This window comes from Oncorhynchus nerka, linkage group LG6, assembly GCF_034236695.1.
Source record: "Oncorhynchus nerka isolate Pitt River linkage group LG6, Oner_Uvic_2.0, whole genome shotgun sequence".
NCBI lineage: Eukaryota > Metazoa > Chordata > Actinopteri > Salmoniformes > Salmonidae > Oncorhynchus > Oncorhynchus nerka.
In genome coordinates this window covers 50,310,860-50,328,922 of record NC_088401.1, presented here as the reverse complement: position 1 = coordinate 50,328,922, position 18,063 = coordinate 50,310,860, and the positions used below count along the sequence as shown (strand labels likewise).

The window sequence follows — 18,063 nt, the reverse complement described above, 5'->3', positions numbered from 1 at the left end:
TTAACACTAGGTGGTTCCCCAGGCTACAGCACAGATTTGTTTTAGTGATATCATGTAATCCCTAGTGATGTATTTCAAATCTATTGAGCCATATGAAGACTGTTGGATCTACAAAGTACACAGACAGCAGTTAATACTTTAAGCACTATACATGAATGAAAAGCGATTTGATTAGTGGTCATATTAGAATTGATTTGGCTGCAGTGACAGCCGTTCAACAGACACACCACAGCCTAACCCTAACCCATAGAATGCAATTTTGTTGAAATCTTTATTCAGGGGGGGGGGACATATTAACATATTTATAATTGTTCATTTGACTTTCTCTTCTTGAAAATACGTGAACAAAAAAAGAAGATGTGAATCAATGCCAGGGCAGCGGGACTCGGAATCAAACACAAGTGATGTTTCCAAAAATATATAAATGCAATTGCTGGAGAGAAGAGTGCAATAATCTCTCTCACATTGTCATGGACAGCATCATCATTACAGATGATTGGCTCTGGGACATATTGATACGAAACAAACGGATCAGCCCCTTTTTTAAAGGTCTAGATAACAACGCTGATAAAACAATCCCAATTCCTCTGGTTCAGTTTCTTTTTCATTTTTAACTGATTTTTATTTCGGCTTCATTTCAAATGTACACCGTAAAAACCCGAACACTGTTAAACATGCTTTTTTGTGTCTTGTAAACACAAACAAAAGGAGCTCGTTGTTGTTGTCTATGGTAACTAGTGCTGTGTAGAGGCAGAGCTCCAGAAGCCTTTTTACAGCCTGTTTATGATTAGAAAGGCAGCCAGTAAATGTATATAAACACATCATTTTTGTTCATCATGCAGCATATTATTTTTTTGCTTGATTGTTGGACTTTGTTTTTGCTTTATTAATTGTGTTTCATTGCAAAGTGGCACACGACACCGCCGAGATCCCCAGCAGTGTCCACAATCAACAGAAACGTAAGGAGTAAATGTCACCAAGCTGTGACAGACAGCCTAGTGGAACCCAAGTCCAACTGTGACATGTCACTGTTATACGTATACCAATAACGGTCATTATCATCACCATTCATATTACCACCATCATTAAACGAGAATTTACAAAAATATGTGAATTGGTGATTTTAACTGTGAAAAACTATAATAAACCACAAAGGTTTTTTTTACACCAACGTCAAGGATCAATTCCGACTGTACACTCTTAGAAACACTCTAGAACCTAAAATGGTTCTTTGGCTGTCCCCATAGGACAACCCTTTGAATAACCTTTTTTGGTTCCAGGTATAGCCATTTTGGCTTTCGTGCAGAACCCTTTCCACAGAGGGTTCTACATGGAACCCAAAAGGGTTCTACCTGGAACCAATCCTTTTTTCTAAGAGTGTAGGAGAGGGACTGGGGGGTTGAACTGAGCACAAACGTACAGAAACAGATGGAGAGAAGAGGAGGAGGAAGAAGAGGATGAGGCAGATGAACAGAAAAAGACAGACAACATGTAAAAGCTCCTCCTGCCGAGAGGTCAATCCCTCGGAATGAAAAAACGACCAATAGCGAAACAAACACAATCAGATCAGCCACAATCCAGAGGTCAACACATCCATGATTAAGACTAAGAGAAACCATAAATCAACATCATTCTCATTGGGTAATTCAGCTCCCCCTGTTTGGCCCTAGGGCGAGGTGGGTCCATCCAGTATTTCAGGGGGGGGGGGGGGACTTCATTAGTTGGAAGTGTGGGAGGCAGGGACTGAGCACTCTGGAGTGTGTCTCCACAATAGCGCCCTGTCGTCTGGAGTGTGTGTGTCTGTCTCCAGCCTCCTGCGCTTTCCCTCTCTCGGCCGTGCATCTCCTAGTTGAATTTGTCCTGGAAGATGTACAGGTTGTTGGTGGCAGCGATGGCGATGATGTTCTCCGTGGGGTGCCAGGCCGTGTGCAGGATCTTCTTGGTGAAGTCCAGGCTGTCCACGCTGATGTCATCCTTGCGACGTTTCCCGCCCTGGCAGACGCGGCGAGGCTTGAGAACGGCCCGGGGCTTACTGCTCTCCCTGGACGCCTCCAGGGTCACGTCACGCTTTGTGTTCCGGTCAAACATCCGGAAGAAGTTGTTGTAGGCCCCCGTCATGATCACACTGGGAGAGGGGGACGGATAGAAAAGACTCTAGAAGCCCAATTCTGCCCTCATGCACTCTGAACACAAAGTGCACACACATTCACTCCCTGAACGATTAAAGGGGTAGTAAAAACGGCAAGGGCAACAAACATAAAAAAACACACACACTCTTCGCCTACCTGTCTGAGCCGTTCCAGGCACACTCAAACTTGTCAAAGATGCAGTCGTTCTCATAAAGGGAGCACAGCTTGCTGCGGAGGTAATCATGCACCTGCAGGAACACACACCAAGATTTAATCAACACACCGCTCACAGCCAACACAGACACACACACACAGACCGGACACAGAATCCACGGCATAGTACTCACACAGACATAGCTCTGTCAACTAATGTTAACACAGGATATTCATTCCGAGAATGTGGAGAACTACTGAACCACGTAATCGAATCCATTTAGGGGACACGGACACACACACTCTCTCTCTGTCTCTCTGTCTCTGTCTCTCTGTGCATGGTGATGCAAGGGCGTGAAATGTACAATGATATCTTTATACATACTAAGCTTAATGGATTCTCTGCATAGGGTCAACGGTCAATTCATGGTCAATCCCTCTACGACCAAACCATGGTCACAGTTTGGTTGTAAATCAAACCATATTGACATGTTTGTTTCCATACCGTTCTCGCTGACCGATGAAAATATGTTGTGCTAAAGTGAACATTGCCTGTTCTCTCCCCTGACAACCCACCCCTCTCCACCCCCATTTCTTTCCTTTTGGACCTTTTAGTATTTCTGTCTCCCCCTCATTCTCTCTCCCTCCCCTCCCTTTCCCAATTCATTTCAATGGAGGGTGTACCTGAGTAAACACAGCCAAATGAGGAAATACAGAGTTTGAGAGTCCCTCATTCCCACCCATCTCCCACCTCTCTCTCTGTCTCCTTGCTGCATTGCAGATATGGGTAGGTCTCAGTAAGGTATCCCCCCCCCCCCTCTTCCTCTCACAGTGCAGTTTATGAGTGGAGCTCCTGGCTATAAATAGCACCAGCGCATCTTAACCACCCACTCCTGACTGCACAGCAGAGCATGCCTCACCCGCACGCACACACACACTACGCGGGCACACACACACTACGCGGGCACACGCACACAACACGCCCACACCTATGGACACACTACACACGTATCATGTGCACTCATTATTTCCTTAATCATGCTAAACACACACTGAACATACAGGAACACGTGTATCATACACAACATGTACAGATGTTACATACACAGTGTATTTCCAATGTTAGTCATTTAGCAGAGGCTCTCATTCAGGTTGACCTACAGCTAGTGCATTCATCTTAAGGGAACTAGGCGAGACAACCACATATCACAGTCCTAGTAAGTACAACTTTTCCTCAATGAAGTTGCTATCAGCAACGTGAGTGGTAGTAGACCCTATGTATGTATACAGGCATTGACATTCAGGCCCAGAGGCTAAACATGTGTAGCACACGCTACACACACATGCGAAACACATGCATATGAGAGCCCAGCAACTTGAGCTCCGAAAACATCCAATTCCATTTTCAGACAGATCTCCCCGACTGACATCAATGCGTGGCTTATTCGACAGTTTCCACAATCCTAATAATATGTCAATACATATTTGACCCACGTCTGCTTCGCACACACACTCGCATAGCTTTACTGTATATGCTAATAGTAACAGTACACACACTGTCTACGTCTCTGTAGTCTCTGGAAAGAGAGCCTGTGACGTGATTTCTGCTTTTGGACGTTAACAAGGCGGCACTCCATCTTAACTCCTCCTCCACATTTACTGGATTGGTTGAACAGTGCAGAAAAGAAACCCCCCCCCGGGTCAGTTTTTTGTCTTCTCGTCAAGACTAGTATGTAGGGGATCTAGTTTCAGCCGTTTATTTTACGCCTGCTACATTAGGTTAATGTATCTGTGCTGATAGTAATAGTATACTGTCTATGTCTCTGTGATAGTAATACTATACTGTCTCTGTGATAGTAATAGTATACTGTCTATATCTCTGTGATAGTAATACTATACTGTCTCTGTGATAGTAATAGTATACTGTCTATATCTCTGTGATAGTAATACTATGCTGTCTCTCTGATAGTAATAGCATACTGTCTATATCTCTGTGATAGTAATACTATGCTGTCTCTCTGATAGTAATAGCATACTGTCTCTGTGATAGTAATAGTATACTGTCTATGTCTCTGTGATAGTAATACTATACTGTCTCTGTGATAGTAATAGCATACTGTCTCTGCGATAGTAATAGTATACTGTCTATATCTCTGTGAAAGTAATACTATACTGTCTCTGTGATAGTAATAGCATACTGTCTCTATGATAGTAATACTATACTGTCTCTGTGATAGTAATAGTATACTGTCTATATCTCTGTGATAGTAATACTATACTGTCTCTGTGATAGTAATACTATACTGTCTCTGTGATAGTAATAGTATACTGTCTATGTCTCTGTGATAGTAATACTATACTGTCTCTGTGATAATAATAGCATACTGCCTCTGTGATAGTAATAGTATACTGTCTATATCTCTGTGATAGTAATACTATACTGTCTCTGTGATAGTAATACTATACTGTCTCTGTGATAGTAATAGTATACTGTCTATGTCTCTGTGATAGTAATACTATACTGTCTCTGTGATAGTAATAGCATACTGCCTCTGTGATAGTAATAGTATACTGTCTATATCTCTGTGATAGTAATACTATACTGTCTCTGTGATAGTAATAGCATACTGCCTCTGTGATAGTAATAGTATACTGTCTATATCTCTGTGATAGTAATAGTATACTGTCTATATCTCTGTGATAGTAATAGTATACTGTCTCTGTGATAGTAATAGTATACTGTCTATGTCTCTGTGATAGTAATAGTATACTGTCTCTGTGATAGTAATAGTATACTATCTATGTCTCTGTGATAGTAATACTATACTGTCTATGTCTCTGTGCTGATAGTGAAGTTGGGCTCCTCACTTGATATATCTCCAGGGGCTTGTTCTCCATGTTGAGGTCCCACACCTTGGCGGTGAGGTAGTCTCTGGTCAGCAGGTAGCGCCCGCTGTGGCTGAACTTCACGTCCGACACAGACGAGATTATTTCCGAGAAGAAAGAGCGGTTACTGGGGTCCTCCGGCTCCTCAAACACTAGAGGAGAAGAGGAGAGGGGTTGAGTGTTTGGGGGTAGAGGTGGGGGTAGTGTGTGTGTGTGTGTGCGTGCGGGCAGGCGTGCGTGCGGCCTCCAGATTGCGGGTCTGCCAAAAACTAAGGCGAAGCAGTTGGCTAGGTAGGGCTCTGTTACAGCTGTCGTGGGCAGCCTAGCTGTTTGGAGAAAGAGGTGCTTTCTGTACTCTTGAGTGCATTGCATACCTTTTGTCAATGTATTTTATTAGGATCCCCATTAGCTGTTGCAAAAGCAGCAGCTACTTTTCCTGGGGTCCACACACAACATAAACCTGACATAATACAGAACATTAACAGCTCAAGGACAGAACTACATACATTCTTTTAAATGTTTGGATCCTTTTTTAATGTAAATTTGATTGGTGGATTCAAATAAAGTAGTTAAAGTGTGTGTGTGTGTGTGTGTGTGTGTGTGTGTGTGTGTGTGTGTGTGTGTGTGTGTGTGTGTGTGTGTGTGTGTGTGTGTGTTGGTTGGTTCTTCTATCTTTGTGGGGACCTAAAAGCCCCAACAAGGATAGTAAAATAATTTACTATCCTTGTTGTCCCTAGTGGGGACATTTCCCATGTTCCCATGAGGTCAACGTCTATTTTAAGCTTAGGGGTTAGGTTTAGGGCTAAGGTTTGCGTTACGGGTTAGAGTTGAATGGAAATCAATTTTAGGTCCCCACAAGGATAGAAGAACAAAATGTGTGTGTATGTCTGATGGTAGGCCATGTCTGTCTGTATGTCTATGTCTGTGTGTGTGAGTACTCACGTTTGGAGTGTTTGTCACACAGTGCGGCCTCTCTCATGTCACAGAGCCGTAGAGTTCCCTTACTGCTGCTATAGACCAACAGGTTACAGTGGTGAGGGTGGAACTCTGCTGCTGTTATCACCTCTGTCAGATCCTCCATGTTCACTGGCTTAATGTCCACAATGTCTGGGGCACAGGGGCTCAGGACTACAGCAGATAGTACTGTATACACACACATTGTGATAATAATTAAACAATTAAGCAATAAGGCATGAGCGGGTGTGGTATATGGCCAATATACCACGGCTAAGGGCTGTTCTTATGCATGCCGCAATGCGGAACGCCTGGATACAGGCCCTTAGCCGTGGTATATTGGCCGTATACCACAAAACCCCAAGGTGCCTTATTGCTATTATAAACTGGCTACCAACTTAGAGCTGTAAAATAAATTATTTGTCATACCCGTGGTATACGTTCTGATATACCACGGCTGTCAGCCAATCAGCATTCAGGGCTCAAAACACCCAGTTTATAATATACAATATAATACAGCATACATACTAATTTGATTTTGTGTGTTTGTGTTTGATTAAAAACATAGTACACATACAGTACCCGTCAAAAGTTTGGACACATCTACTCAGTCAAGGGTTTTTCTTTATTTTTACTTTTTTCTACAAATATCACATATGGAATCATAAAGTAACCAAACAATTGTTCAACAAATCTATAAATATATTTTATATTTGAGATTCTTCAATGTAGCCAGCCTTTGCCTTGATGAAAGCTTTGCACACTCTTGGCATTCTCTCAACCAGCTTCATGAGGTAGTCACCTGGAATGAGGTAGTCACCTGCAATTAACAGGTCTGCCTTGTTAAAAGTTAATTTGCGGAATTTTGTTTGAGCCAATCTGTTGTGCTGTGACAAGGTAGGGGTGGTATACAGAAGATAGCCCTATTTGGTACAAGACCAAGTCCATATTATGGCAAGAACAGCTCAAATAAGCAAAGAGAAACGACAGTCCATCATTACTTTAAGACATGAAAGTCAATCAATCCGGAAAATTTCAAGAACTTTGAAAGTTTCTTCAAGTGCAGTCGTAAAAAACATCAAGGCACACTTAACCAGCATGGCTCCCACCGCATTCTGCAGCGATGCACCATCCCATCTGGTTTGCGCTTAGTGGGACTATAATTTGTTTATCAACAGGACAATGACCCAACACACCTCCAGGCTGTGTAAGGGCTACTTGACCAAGAAAAAGAGTGACGGAGTGCTGCATCAGATGACCTGGCCTCCACAATCACCCGACCTCAACCCAAATGAGATGGTTTGGGATGAGTTGGACTGCAGAGTGAAGGAAAAGCAGCCAACAAGTGCTCAGCATATGTGGGAACTCCTTCAAGACTGTTGGAAAAGCATTCCAGGTGAAGGTGGTTGAGAGAATGCCAAGAGTGCAAAGATGTCATCAAGGCAAATGGTGGTTACTTTGAAGAATTTAACATCTAAAATATATTTTGATTAGTTTAACATGTTTTTTGCTTACTACATGATTCCTTATGTGTTATTTCATAGTTTTGATGTCTTCACTATTATTCTACAATGTAGAAAAGAGTAAGAATAAAGAAAAACCCTTGAATGAGTAGGTGTTCTAAAACTTTTGACTGGTACTGTACATGCAGTACATATTCAAAATGATATGCGTAAACACACTGATATCAATGCAAATACTATTAAACACATACACACCTCTAGAGGTAGTGGGAGGATAATCTCAAATGTATCTGAATTGTACCAACGCAAATACTGTCTGGGGCGAGGAGTGTGTGTGTGTTCTATTCAGCCGCACTATAATCCAGAAAAGGAGTGAAATATTCATGGAACAGTTTTAATAATTCATTAAGCTGAATTTTCACTCCTCGGCAACCGTTCCCCTCCCCCACATCACTGTGTGTGTTCGGTTGGAATCTGTGTGTGTGTGTGTGTGTGTGTGTGTGTGTGTGTGTGTGTGTGTGTGTGTGTGTGTGTGTGTGTGTGTGTGTGTGTGTGTGTGCGCGCGTGCGTGCGTGCGTGCGTGTGTGTGTGCATGTGTGTGTGTGTGTGCGTGTGTGTGTTTTTTGACCCATTGTCTGATCTAAAGGATACTGAAGCTGCGGTCGGTGATGCCCAGATGCCAGAGGTTGATCCTCAGGTCGTCAGCTGACATGTAGGTCTCGTGGTCGGAGTTGACGGAGATGGAGTTGACGTGGTAGGTGTGGGCGTTGGCAAACACACGCCGAGGACTCACCTCCACCATCAGATCCATGGGCTTCAACACCGGCACCTAGACAGAGCACAGAAGATACAGTCAGAAAACACAACACAGAAGATACAGTCTGAAAACACAACACAGAAGATACAGTCTGAAAACACAACACAGAAGATACAGTCTGAAAACACAACACAGAAGATACAGTCTGAAAACACAACACAGAAGATACAGTCTGAAAACACAACACAGAAGATACAGTCTGAAAACACAACACAGAAGAAACAGTCTGAAAACACAACACAGAAGATACAGTCTGAAAACACAGAGAAATGTACTATGTGGTGAGTAGACTCAAATTATGAGATCAAATAAGGTTTTACATTCATAGAATCAAGATTTGTCCAAAATGGGAGCTTTGAAATAATTGTATCTTTAAAGAGAGCACAAATGGAAAACCACAGAGATATAACCATTAGGAATACCTGTAAAAATGTAATATTATCACTTGTGGAGAAAACGATAGTCTGTTATTTTCTCTGGCCATAACAGCTGGCAGTATTTACTGTTGCCAAGCAGACAAACATACATAAACCTTGTGCCAATGACCCACTTTTATAAACGCACCACTGACCTACTTATGCTGTCCAACCTAGAACGCGTGCGTGTGTGAGTGAGTGTGTGTGTGTGCATACATGTCTGTGTTTGTGTGTGTATGTGTGTGTGTGTGCATGTAACACAGACATAACATAGATACAGAACATACAGTGGCTTGCGAAAGTATTCACCCCCTTGGCCTTTTTCCTATTTTGTTGCCTTACAACCTGGAATTAAAATAGATTTTTGGGGGGTTTGCATCATTTGATTTACACAACAAGTCTACCACTTTGAAGATGCAAAATGTAGAAAGCCTGAGCGTGCATAACTATTCAATCCCCCAAATTTAATACTTTGTAGAGACACCTTTTGCAGCAATTACAGCTGCAAGTCTCTTGAGGTATGTCTTTATAAGCTTGGCACATCTAGCCACTGGGATTTTTGCCCATTCTTCAAGGCAAAACTCCTCCAGCTCCTTCAAGTTGGATGGGCTCCGCTGGTGTACAGCAATCTTTAAGTCATACCACAGATTCTCAATTGGATTGAGGTCTGGGTTTTGACAAGGCCATTCCAAGACATTTAAATGTTTCCCCTTAAACCACTCTCAGTGTTGCTTTAGCAGTATGCTTAGGGTCATTGTCCTGCTGGAAGGTGACCCTTCGTCCCAGTCTCAAATCTCTGAAAGACAGGGTTTCCCTCAAGATTTTCCCTGTACTTAGCGCCATCCATCATTCCTTCAATTCTGACCAGTTTCCCAGTCCCTGCCGATGAAAAACATCCCCACAGCATGGTGGTGGCAGCATCATGGATGGTGTTCTCAGGGTGATGAGAGTTGTCGGGTTCGCGCCAGACATAGCGTATTCCTTGATGGCCAAAAAGCTAAATTTTAGTCTCATCTGACCAGAGTACCATCTTCCATATGTTTGGAGAGTCTCCCACATGCCTTTTGGCGAGCACCAAACATGTTTGCTTATTTTTTTCTGGACACTATTCTGTAAAGCCCAGCTCTGTTGAGTGTACGGCTTAACGTGGTCCTATGGACAGATACTCCAATCTCCGCTGTGGAGCTTTTGCAGCTCCTTCAGGGTAATCTTTGGTCTCTTTGTTGCCTCTGATTAATGCCCTCTTTGCCTGGTCCGTGAGTTTTGGTGGGAGGCCCTCTCTTGGCAGGTTTGTTGTGGTGCCATATTCTTTCCATCTTTTAATAATGGATTTAATGGGGCTCCGTGGGAAGTTTCAGATATTTTTTATAACCCGACCCTGATCTGTACTTCACCACAACTTTGTCCCTGACATGTTTGGAGAGCTTGGTCTTCATAGTGCTCCTTGCTTAGTGGTGTTGCAAACTCTGGGGCGTTTCAGAACAGGTGTATACAGTGAGAGAAAAAAGTATTTGCTCACTGACAAAGAAATTATCAGTCTATAATTTTAATGGTAGGTTTATTTGAATAGTGAGAGACAGAATAACAACAACAAAATCCAGAAAAACGCATGTCAAAAATGTTAGAAATTGATTTGCATTTTAATGTGGGAAATAAGTATTTGACCCCTATGCAAAACATGACTTAGTACTTGGTGGCAAAACCCTTGTTGGCAATCACAGAGGTCAGACATTTCTTGTAGTTGGCCACCAGGTTTGCACACATCTCAGGAGGGATTTTGTCCTACTCCTCTTTGCAGATCTTCTCCAAGTCATTAAGGTTTCGAGGCTGACGTTTGGCAACTCGAACTTTCAGCTCCCTCCACAGATTTTCTATGGGATTAAGGTCTGGAGACTGGCTAGGCCACTCCAGGACCTTAATGTGCTTCTTCTTAAGCCACTCCTTTGTTGGCTTGGCCATGTGTTTTGGGTCATTGCCATGCTGGAATACCCATCCACGATCCATTTTCAATGCTCTGGCTGAGGGAAGGAGGTTCTCACCCAAGATTTGACGGTACATGGCCCCGTCCATCGTCCCTTTGATGCGGTGAAGTTGTCCTGTCCCCTTAGCAGAAAAACACCCCCAAAGCATGTTTCCACCTCCATGTTTGACGGTAGGGATGGTGTTCTTGGGGTCATATAGGCAGCATTCCTCCTCCTCCAAACACGGCGAGTTGAGTTGATGCCAAAGAGCTCCATTTTGGTCTCATCTGACCACAACACTTTCACCCAGTTGTCATCTGAATCATTCAGATGTTCATTGGCAAACTTCAGACGGGCATGTATATGTGCTTTCTTGAGCAGGTGGACCTTGCGGGCGCTGCGGGATTTCAGTCCTTCACGGCGTAGTGTGTTACCAAATGTTTTCTTGGCGACTATGGTCCCAGCTGCCTTGAGATCATTGACAAGATCCTCCCGTGTAGTTCTGGGCTGATTCCTCACCGTTCTCATCATCATTGCAACTCCACAAGGTGAGATCTTGCATGGAGCCCCAGGCCGAGGGAGATTGACAGTTCTTTTGTGTTCCTTCCATTTGCGAATAATCGCACCAACTGTTGTCACTTTCTCACCAAGCTGCTTGGCGATGGTCTTGTAGCCCATTCCAGCCTTGTGTAGGTCTACAATCTTGTCCCTGACAACCTTGGAGAGCTCTTTGGTCTTGGCCATGGTGGAGAGTTTGGAATCTGATTGATTGATTGCTTCTGTGGACAGGTGTCTTTTATACAGGTAACAAGCTGAGATTAGGAGCACTCCCTTTAAGAGTGTGCTCCTAATCTCAGCTCGTTACCTGTATAAAAGACACCTGGTAGCCAGAAATCTTTCTGATTGAGAGGGGGTCATATACTTATTTCCCTCATTAAATGGAAATCAATTTATAACGTTTTTTACATGAAATTTTCTGGATTTTTGTTGTTGTTATTCTGTCTCTCACTGTTCAAATAAACCCACCATTAAAATTATAGACTGACCATTTCTTTGTCAATGGGAAAACGTACAAAATCAGCAAGGGATCAAATACTTTTTTCCCTCACTGTATATACTTAGATCATGTGACACTTTGCACACAGGTGTACTTCATTTAACTAATTATGTGACTTCTGAAGGTAATTGGTTGCACCAGATCTTATTTAGGGGCTTCATAGCAAAGGGGCTGAATACATATGCACCACTTTTTTTTCTTCTTTTTTTAAACAAGTACATTTTTTATTTTCACTTCACCAATTTGGACTATTTTGTGTATGTCCATTACATTAAATAAAAATAAAAATCTATTTAAATTACAGGTTGTAATGCAACAAAATAGGAAAAACACCAGCTGGGTGAATATTTTTGCAAGGCACTGTAGATACAATAGGAAGAGAAAGAAAGAAAGAAAGAAAGAAAGAAAGAAAGAAAGAAAGAAAGAAAGAAAGAAAGAAAGAAAGAAAGAAAGAAAGGTCCAGGGTGACATGATAACGATAAGATAGATAGATAGATAGATAGATAGATAGATAGACAGACAGACAGACAGACAGACAGACAGACAGACAGACAGACAGACAGACAGACAGACAGACAGACAGACAGACAGACAGACAGATAGATAGATAGATAGATAGATAGATAGATAGATAGATAGATAGATAGATAGATAGATAGATAGATAGATAGATAGATAGATAGATAGATAGATAGATAGATAGATAGATAGATAGATAGATAGATAGATAGATAGATAGATAGATAGATAGATAGACATATAGATAGATAGATAGACAGACAGACAGACAGACAGACAGACAGACAGATAGATAGATAGATAGATAGATAGATAGATAGATAGATAGATAGATAGATAGATAGATAGATAGATAGATAGATAGATACGATGAGAAAATAAGATGAGTCTACCTGTAGTGAAGTGACAGTGGAGAGGTCCTTTATCCTGCCCTCCTCATCCTTCAGGTTGTAGCCTTCAGGCCTCTTGTCCCGCTCACTCACCTTCCATAGCTTAATGGTCTTATCTGATAGACAGACAGACAGCACAATACACCAATCATACAACTTCAATAGCCTTATCTAAGAGACAGACAGTGCAATCAGCCAATCATGTGCCTCAGACGTCTTATCTGAGGGACCGACAGCACAATGAACCTAGCATATGCCTCAAACAGCCTTGTCTGACACAGGATAATTCACCAATCATATGCCTCAAACCATCTAATCTGAGAGACAGACACGGCAATCAACTATCATATGTTTCAAATCATCTCATCTGTGGTCAGTTAAAAAGCTAGAGGGATAGGTAGATTCAATGTAGACTATGACCATCTACCAGTGTATGAAGCAGGTCATATGGGAATTACATTGACAATGTATGGATGATATTGCCATGCTATTACACTAACATTCTAATAGCTTCCTGGTGCTAAGGTAGAGGTCCCTCACCATTGGTGGAAAGGAGGAAGTGGGCGGCGTTCTGCTGAGGCAGCCATCGTATCTTGTTGATCTTCTCCTCGATCTCCAGACTCTTAAGGTAATCAAACTCCGGCTCGTGGCTCTGGAATGTGCTGTAGACATTATACTCTCCCTGGGAGTACGGCTCTGTCTTACACTGCAGCGAGACAGAGAGCGAAAGAGAGAGTTAGATCCAACACACACACACACACACACGCACGCGCGTGTAGCGTAGTGCTGGAGTCAATTCAATCTGAACTGTAGTTATTTCACGAAGTTGCTTAAAAACTGACCCGAACCCCGAATGAACACACCCAGTGCCAGGTCTGCGTGGGTGGCTGTATGTGTGTGTGCACCTACCTCAGGTTCCCTCTGGAAGATGACCACTCGCCCCCCCTTATCCCCTGTGGCCAGGAGTTCTCCAGTGTGGTTGAACTCTACAGTGGAGATGATATCAGCTGCAGACGGGAAAGAGAGAGGGAGGGAGAAAGAGATGGGGAGAGATGGGAGGGAGAGAGAATGGAGAAGGGAGACAAAGAGTAGCTATAAGCAAACAGAACGAAGATAAACATTCACCATAATGAATTGTTCATTATCAGCTGGCACTGTAAAGCAGCATCACCCAACAGTGCAGCAAGTAGCGACATAAATGAATAAAAATGAAAATTTAACTAAACCCACCCACACACAAATATACACCCACACACAGACAATCTCACATCAGACACAGGTGTTATTATCCAAGCTTGCTTCTGACATACTGCGACAACACTGATGCCCAGCTACAAACTGAACAGTGAACAGCGAATGTTGCTACGTGAACTCTCCTAACCCTCCGAACTCCACTAACCGTCCCAGTGTCTTTCAGAGATACTACAGGCCAGTCTGAGGAGGAGAAGGCCTGCTGTAGCAGACAGGGACCTTCCTGTCAGAAAGCATCTCTTACTTACCACTGACTGATTCAATCGGACATTAGATTACAGTGGTATTCACAGTCAGTGGAAAGCCTGATTCAGTTTGAATGGCCTGACGAGAAAAAGAAAAGGAAACTGTCGGTAGAGGTTGTCTTCTACACTGTTCAACCAATCCAGTGGATGTGGAGGAGGAGTTAAGACGGAGTGTCGCCTTGTTAACGCCCAGAAGTGGAAGTCGCTTCACAGGCTCGCGTTCCATTTCCCCTAAAAATACGGATGCATCCGGATGGAGCCGACCCCACTGAGGGTGCACACAGCCTAACTGGTTCTATTGATAATAGGTCATTTTTTTGAATTAGGAGGTCTGCTTATAAACGGTGTATAAACCATTAACCATTAGTAAAGTGTCTATAAATCATAGTACTGATAATAACAACAGCTGTTATGAAAATAATTATCTCCCTCGCTCTCTCTCTCTCTGTCTCTCTGTCTCTCTCGCTTGCTCCCTCTCTCTCTCTGTCTCTCTCTCTCTCTGTCTCTCTCGCTTGCTCCCTCTCTCTCTCTGTCTCTCTCTCTCTGTCTCTCTCGCTCGCTCCCTCTCTCTCTCCGTCTCTCTCGCTCACTCCCTCTCTCTCTCTGTCTCTCTCCCTCTCTCTGTCTCTCTCGCTCACTCCCTCTCTCTCTCTGCTCCACTGTTTGTCAGGCAATGTGCGTGCGTGTTTGTGTTTGCGTGTTTGTGTTTGCGTGTTTGTGTGTGTGTGCACAGGGGAGTGTAGGACTGGAGGAGTGAGGGGGGGTATTTCTCGTGCATGGGGTTGCCATGGCAACAGGCTGAAGTGTTCTGGCTCTAGCATCAGCAGCCCGGTAGGAGAGGAAGACAGTAGCAGGGGAAGCAGGAATCATCAATCTGGGGGACATAATGGGCCTGCCGTACCTAGCCCACAAACAGCCCAAATTAAATCTGGAGCGCCGTCGCAGCAACTCACTGCACGGGCCTCCACACACACACACACACACACACACACACACACACACACACACACACACACACACACACACAACGCACAGGACACCCAGACCTCACAGAACATGCGCAGTAGGTCTAACGCCCATATATCTCAGAGCACACACATCAAGGCACGCGCACGCGCGCACACACACGGCACGTACAGTTTCTCCAAGCACACGCACATGGAGCTCGTCTAGGCATCGCCAGGGAGCAGACATACAGTAGCTAGATGGAGTATGGAGCACTTTCTCTCTCTCTCACCACTGCGACACACATCACCGACCCTACGGAAGTGCACCGCAGTAGCACTGTTGGTCCAAGCAGAGATTCCCTCCCCGTGCAGAGTCCCTGCAGAGTCCATATCACGGCTCTGTGGCGCAGTGGGAAGCTGAGTGGATGTGTCCTGTGGTGTCATAGCAGGCCTGGTCTCCCATTCAATTACCATCAGGACCCACCGACCCAGAGATCCAGAACACTGGTACAGTGGCCGTACTGACGAACTCGTCGCCTAACTACACTCTGAGCACATACACAAGCACGCATTGTCCCCGTACACACACAGACATACCAGTGGGGGCTGGTGGGAAGAGGTGTCGGAGGACGGGGTCATTGTAATGGCTGGAATGATTGGAATGGTGGTGAAGCTCCTCCCACCAGCCTCCTCTGTTACATCCAAACGCGCACTCTAATGGACATGTCCTTCACAAAAGTACCACATAAGCACACACGTGTCCTTCACACACTAATCTCAGCCCACAGAACCAAATCATGAGATACTTTTCACACAACAACACATAAGCACAAATGCACACACTGTGACTCACACACCAACACGGACACAAAGTGCTGAAGGGTCGATAAGGAGGGTAGGTAGTCCGTTTTTGGGGGGGGGGGAGAACGAGGGGAGGATGGGGCGTCCTACTGTTCCAATTATAGCAATCTCTGGTCTGGGTAAACATTACTGCCAATACCACTCTCTTAACAGCATGGTCAAACTAATAATACCAAACCCGACACCCAGCAGGGGACGTGTGTGTGTGGGCGGGGCTGTGTGTTTGTACGTGTTTGTCCACATACACTCCATCACCCTCCAAAATAAAGAGGGAGATGCTTGGTTATGGAAACGATCTATTAGCACGAGAGAGAGAGAGAGAGAGAGAGAGAGAGAGAGAGAGAGAGAGAGAGAGAGAGAGAGGAGAGCTCTGATATGTCATATATCTACAGTATATACTCATATATACATGTCAAGGATTAGATTCTATGTCAGAACTATACCGTATCTATACCGAATCCATATTATCCATAGATACGCATCTCATAATCCATCATATACTGTCTATTGTCTAATATCCCCATGAGGAATGGATGGATAGGTGTGTGCAGGGACAGTCCTCTGCCCTACAGCACTGACTCCAGCGATAATGACTGTAGGAAAAGACACGTCCTCTGTGAGACTGGAGTTCGTCTGGTCAAACTCTATTTCAGGAAATCAATGACACGCACGCACGCACACACCCACACACACACACATACACACATACACGCTGAGATACATACACTCACATAGACAGATGCACACAGAGACACACACACAGTCACACACTCGACACAAACAGTCCCACATATATTCACACAGATGGACAAATAGACAGTCCCTCGTACACGCACTCACACAAAGCCACACACAGACGGACATATAGACTTACTCACACCAGCACGCACACACACACAGTGCTCTGGGTCTCGATGTATCTGAATAAGTGATTCATTGGTCATTCATTTATACGGTATACAGTATAAACACACCTTCAGTGTAAGAGGCAAACGGCTCGGGCTCCAGGGAGAGGGAAGTGATGTCGGAGCACAGGACCTGGATGGGGTTCAACATCCTGGGGGAGGAGTCCGGGAGAGGGGAGGAGGCGGGGCCTGGTGGGGCGGGGCTCTTCAGGCAAAAGCCACGAGCAGCCCTGCAAGAGGGGGGCAGTAGGGTCTCCATTACACTGCATCAGAACCATCCAAAGGGATTACACAGGGAGGGAGGGAGGGAGGGAGGGAGGGAGGGAGGGAGGGAGGGAGGGAGGGAGGGAGGGAGGGAGGGAGGTAGACTTGTGGTGCATCTCAAATGTCTAAAGTGTCTACTTTCCTTCATCTGCACTACTATGAAAGTAATGGTGACATTGTTAGTACTGTAGTGACTGATTCAAACAAATCATGCACGTTGTCATGGTTTTGTGATCATTGGTGATTTTATTATCATTAACATGTCTGTTTCACCATCCTACCGCCACTGTCCTGGCACCCACCGCCAAAGGACAGGAGAAGAGAGGAGAGGACAAGACAGGACAGGACAGGACAGGAGAGGAGAGGAGAGGAGAGGAGAGGAGAGGAGAGGAGAGTGCTGTACAGCGAGAGAGAAAAACTCTATAGGGCAGGAGGAGGGGGGGGGGGAGTGGGACAGGGGGAAAGTGTGAGGGGGTGAAATATCCTCCCCTCTTTGCGCCTAGGGCAGAAAACCCCTGGAGACTGGAGAGGCCTCGATCCTGACATTGCTACAGATACACTGCTGTGTGTGCACACATACATACACACACACGTACAGCAAACACACACACTAAAAGATAGACATGCACACAAACACATACTGTATATACAGTAACAGACAGAAAAACACAAACACTACTACAAAAAAAATGTGGAGCCCTGCACACACACACACACACACACACACACGCACACACGCACACACGCACATAAACACAGACACAGACAAAAAGTTATTGAATAGGGACGAATATAGTTCTGTTAATTGTTCATCACGAGCCTATGTAATGAGTAACGTCAGGAGAA

The 18,063-nt window shown here is 44.3% G+C and overlaps 1 protein-coding gene across 3 annotated transcripts in view; it reads right to left on the bottom strand.

Moving 5' to 3' along the window:
• Positions 1-252: 252 nt before the first annotated feature.
• LOC115130555 (serine/threonine-protein phosphatase 2A 55 kDa regulatory subunit B gamma isoform) overlaps positions 253-18,063 on the bottom strand; it is a 21,492-nt gene continuing 3,681 nt past the window's right edge. The window contains exons 2-10 of one of the 3 annotated variants that reach the window (XM_065019622.1): positions 17,023-17,183; positions 13,654-13,751; positions 13,285-13,450; positions 12,748-12,860; positions 8,237-8,414; positions 6,111-6,275; positions 5,151-5,320; positions 2,286-2,377; positions 253-2,125 (exon numbers count right to left, since the gene is read on the bottom strand). In XM_065019622.1, coding sequence (XP_064875694.1) covers positions 1,846-2,125; positions 2,286-2,377; positions 5,151-5,320; positions 6,111-6,275; positions 8,237-8,414; positions 12,748-12,860; positions 13,285-13,450; positions 13,654-13,751; positions 17,023-17,104 — 1,344 coding nt within the window. In that variant the 5' untranslated portion in view covers positions 17,105-17,183 and the 3' untranslated portion in view covers positions 253-1,845. Of the gene's footprint in view, positions 2,126-2,285; positions 2,378-5,150; positions 5,321-6,110; positions 6,276-8,236; positions 8,415-12,747; positions 12,861-13,284; positions 13,451-13,653; positions 13,752-15,477; positions 15,752-17,022; positions 17,184-18,063 lie in introns of those variants that run through there. The other 2 variants (XM_029661822.2, XM_065019623.1) reach the window with 2 other exon arrangements.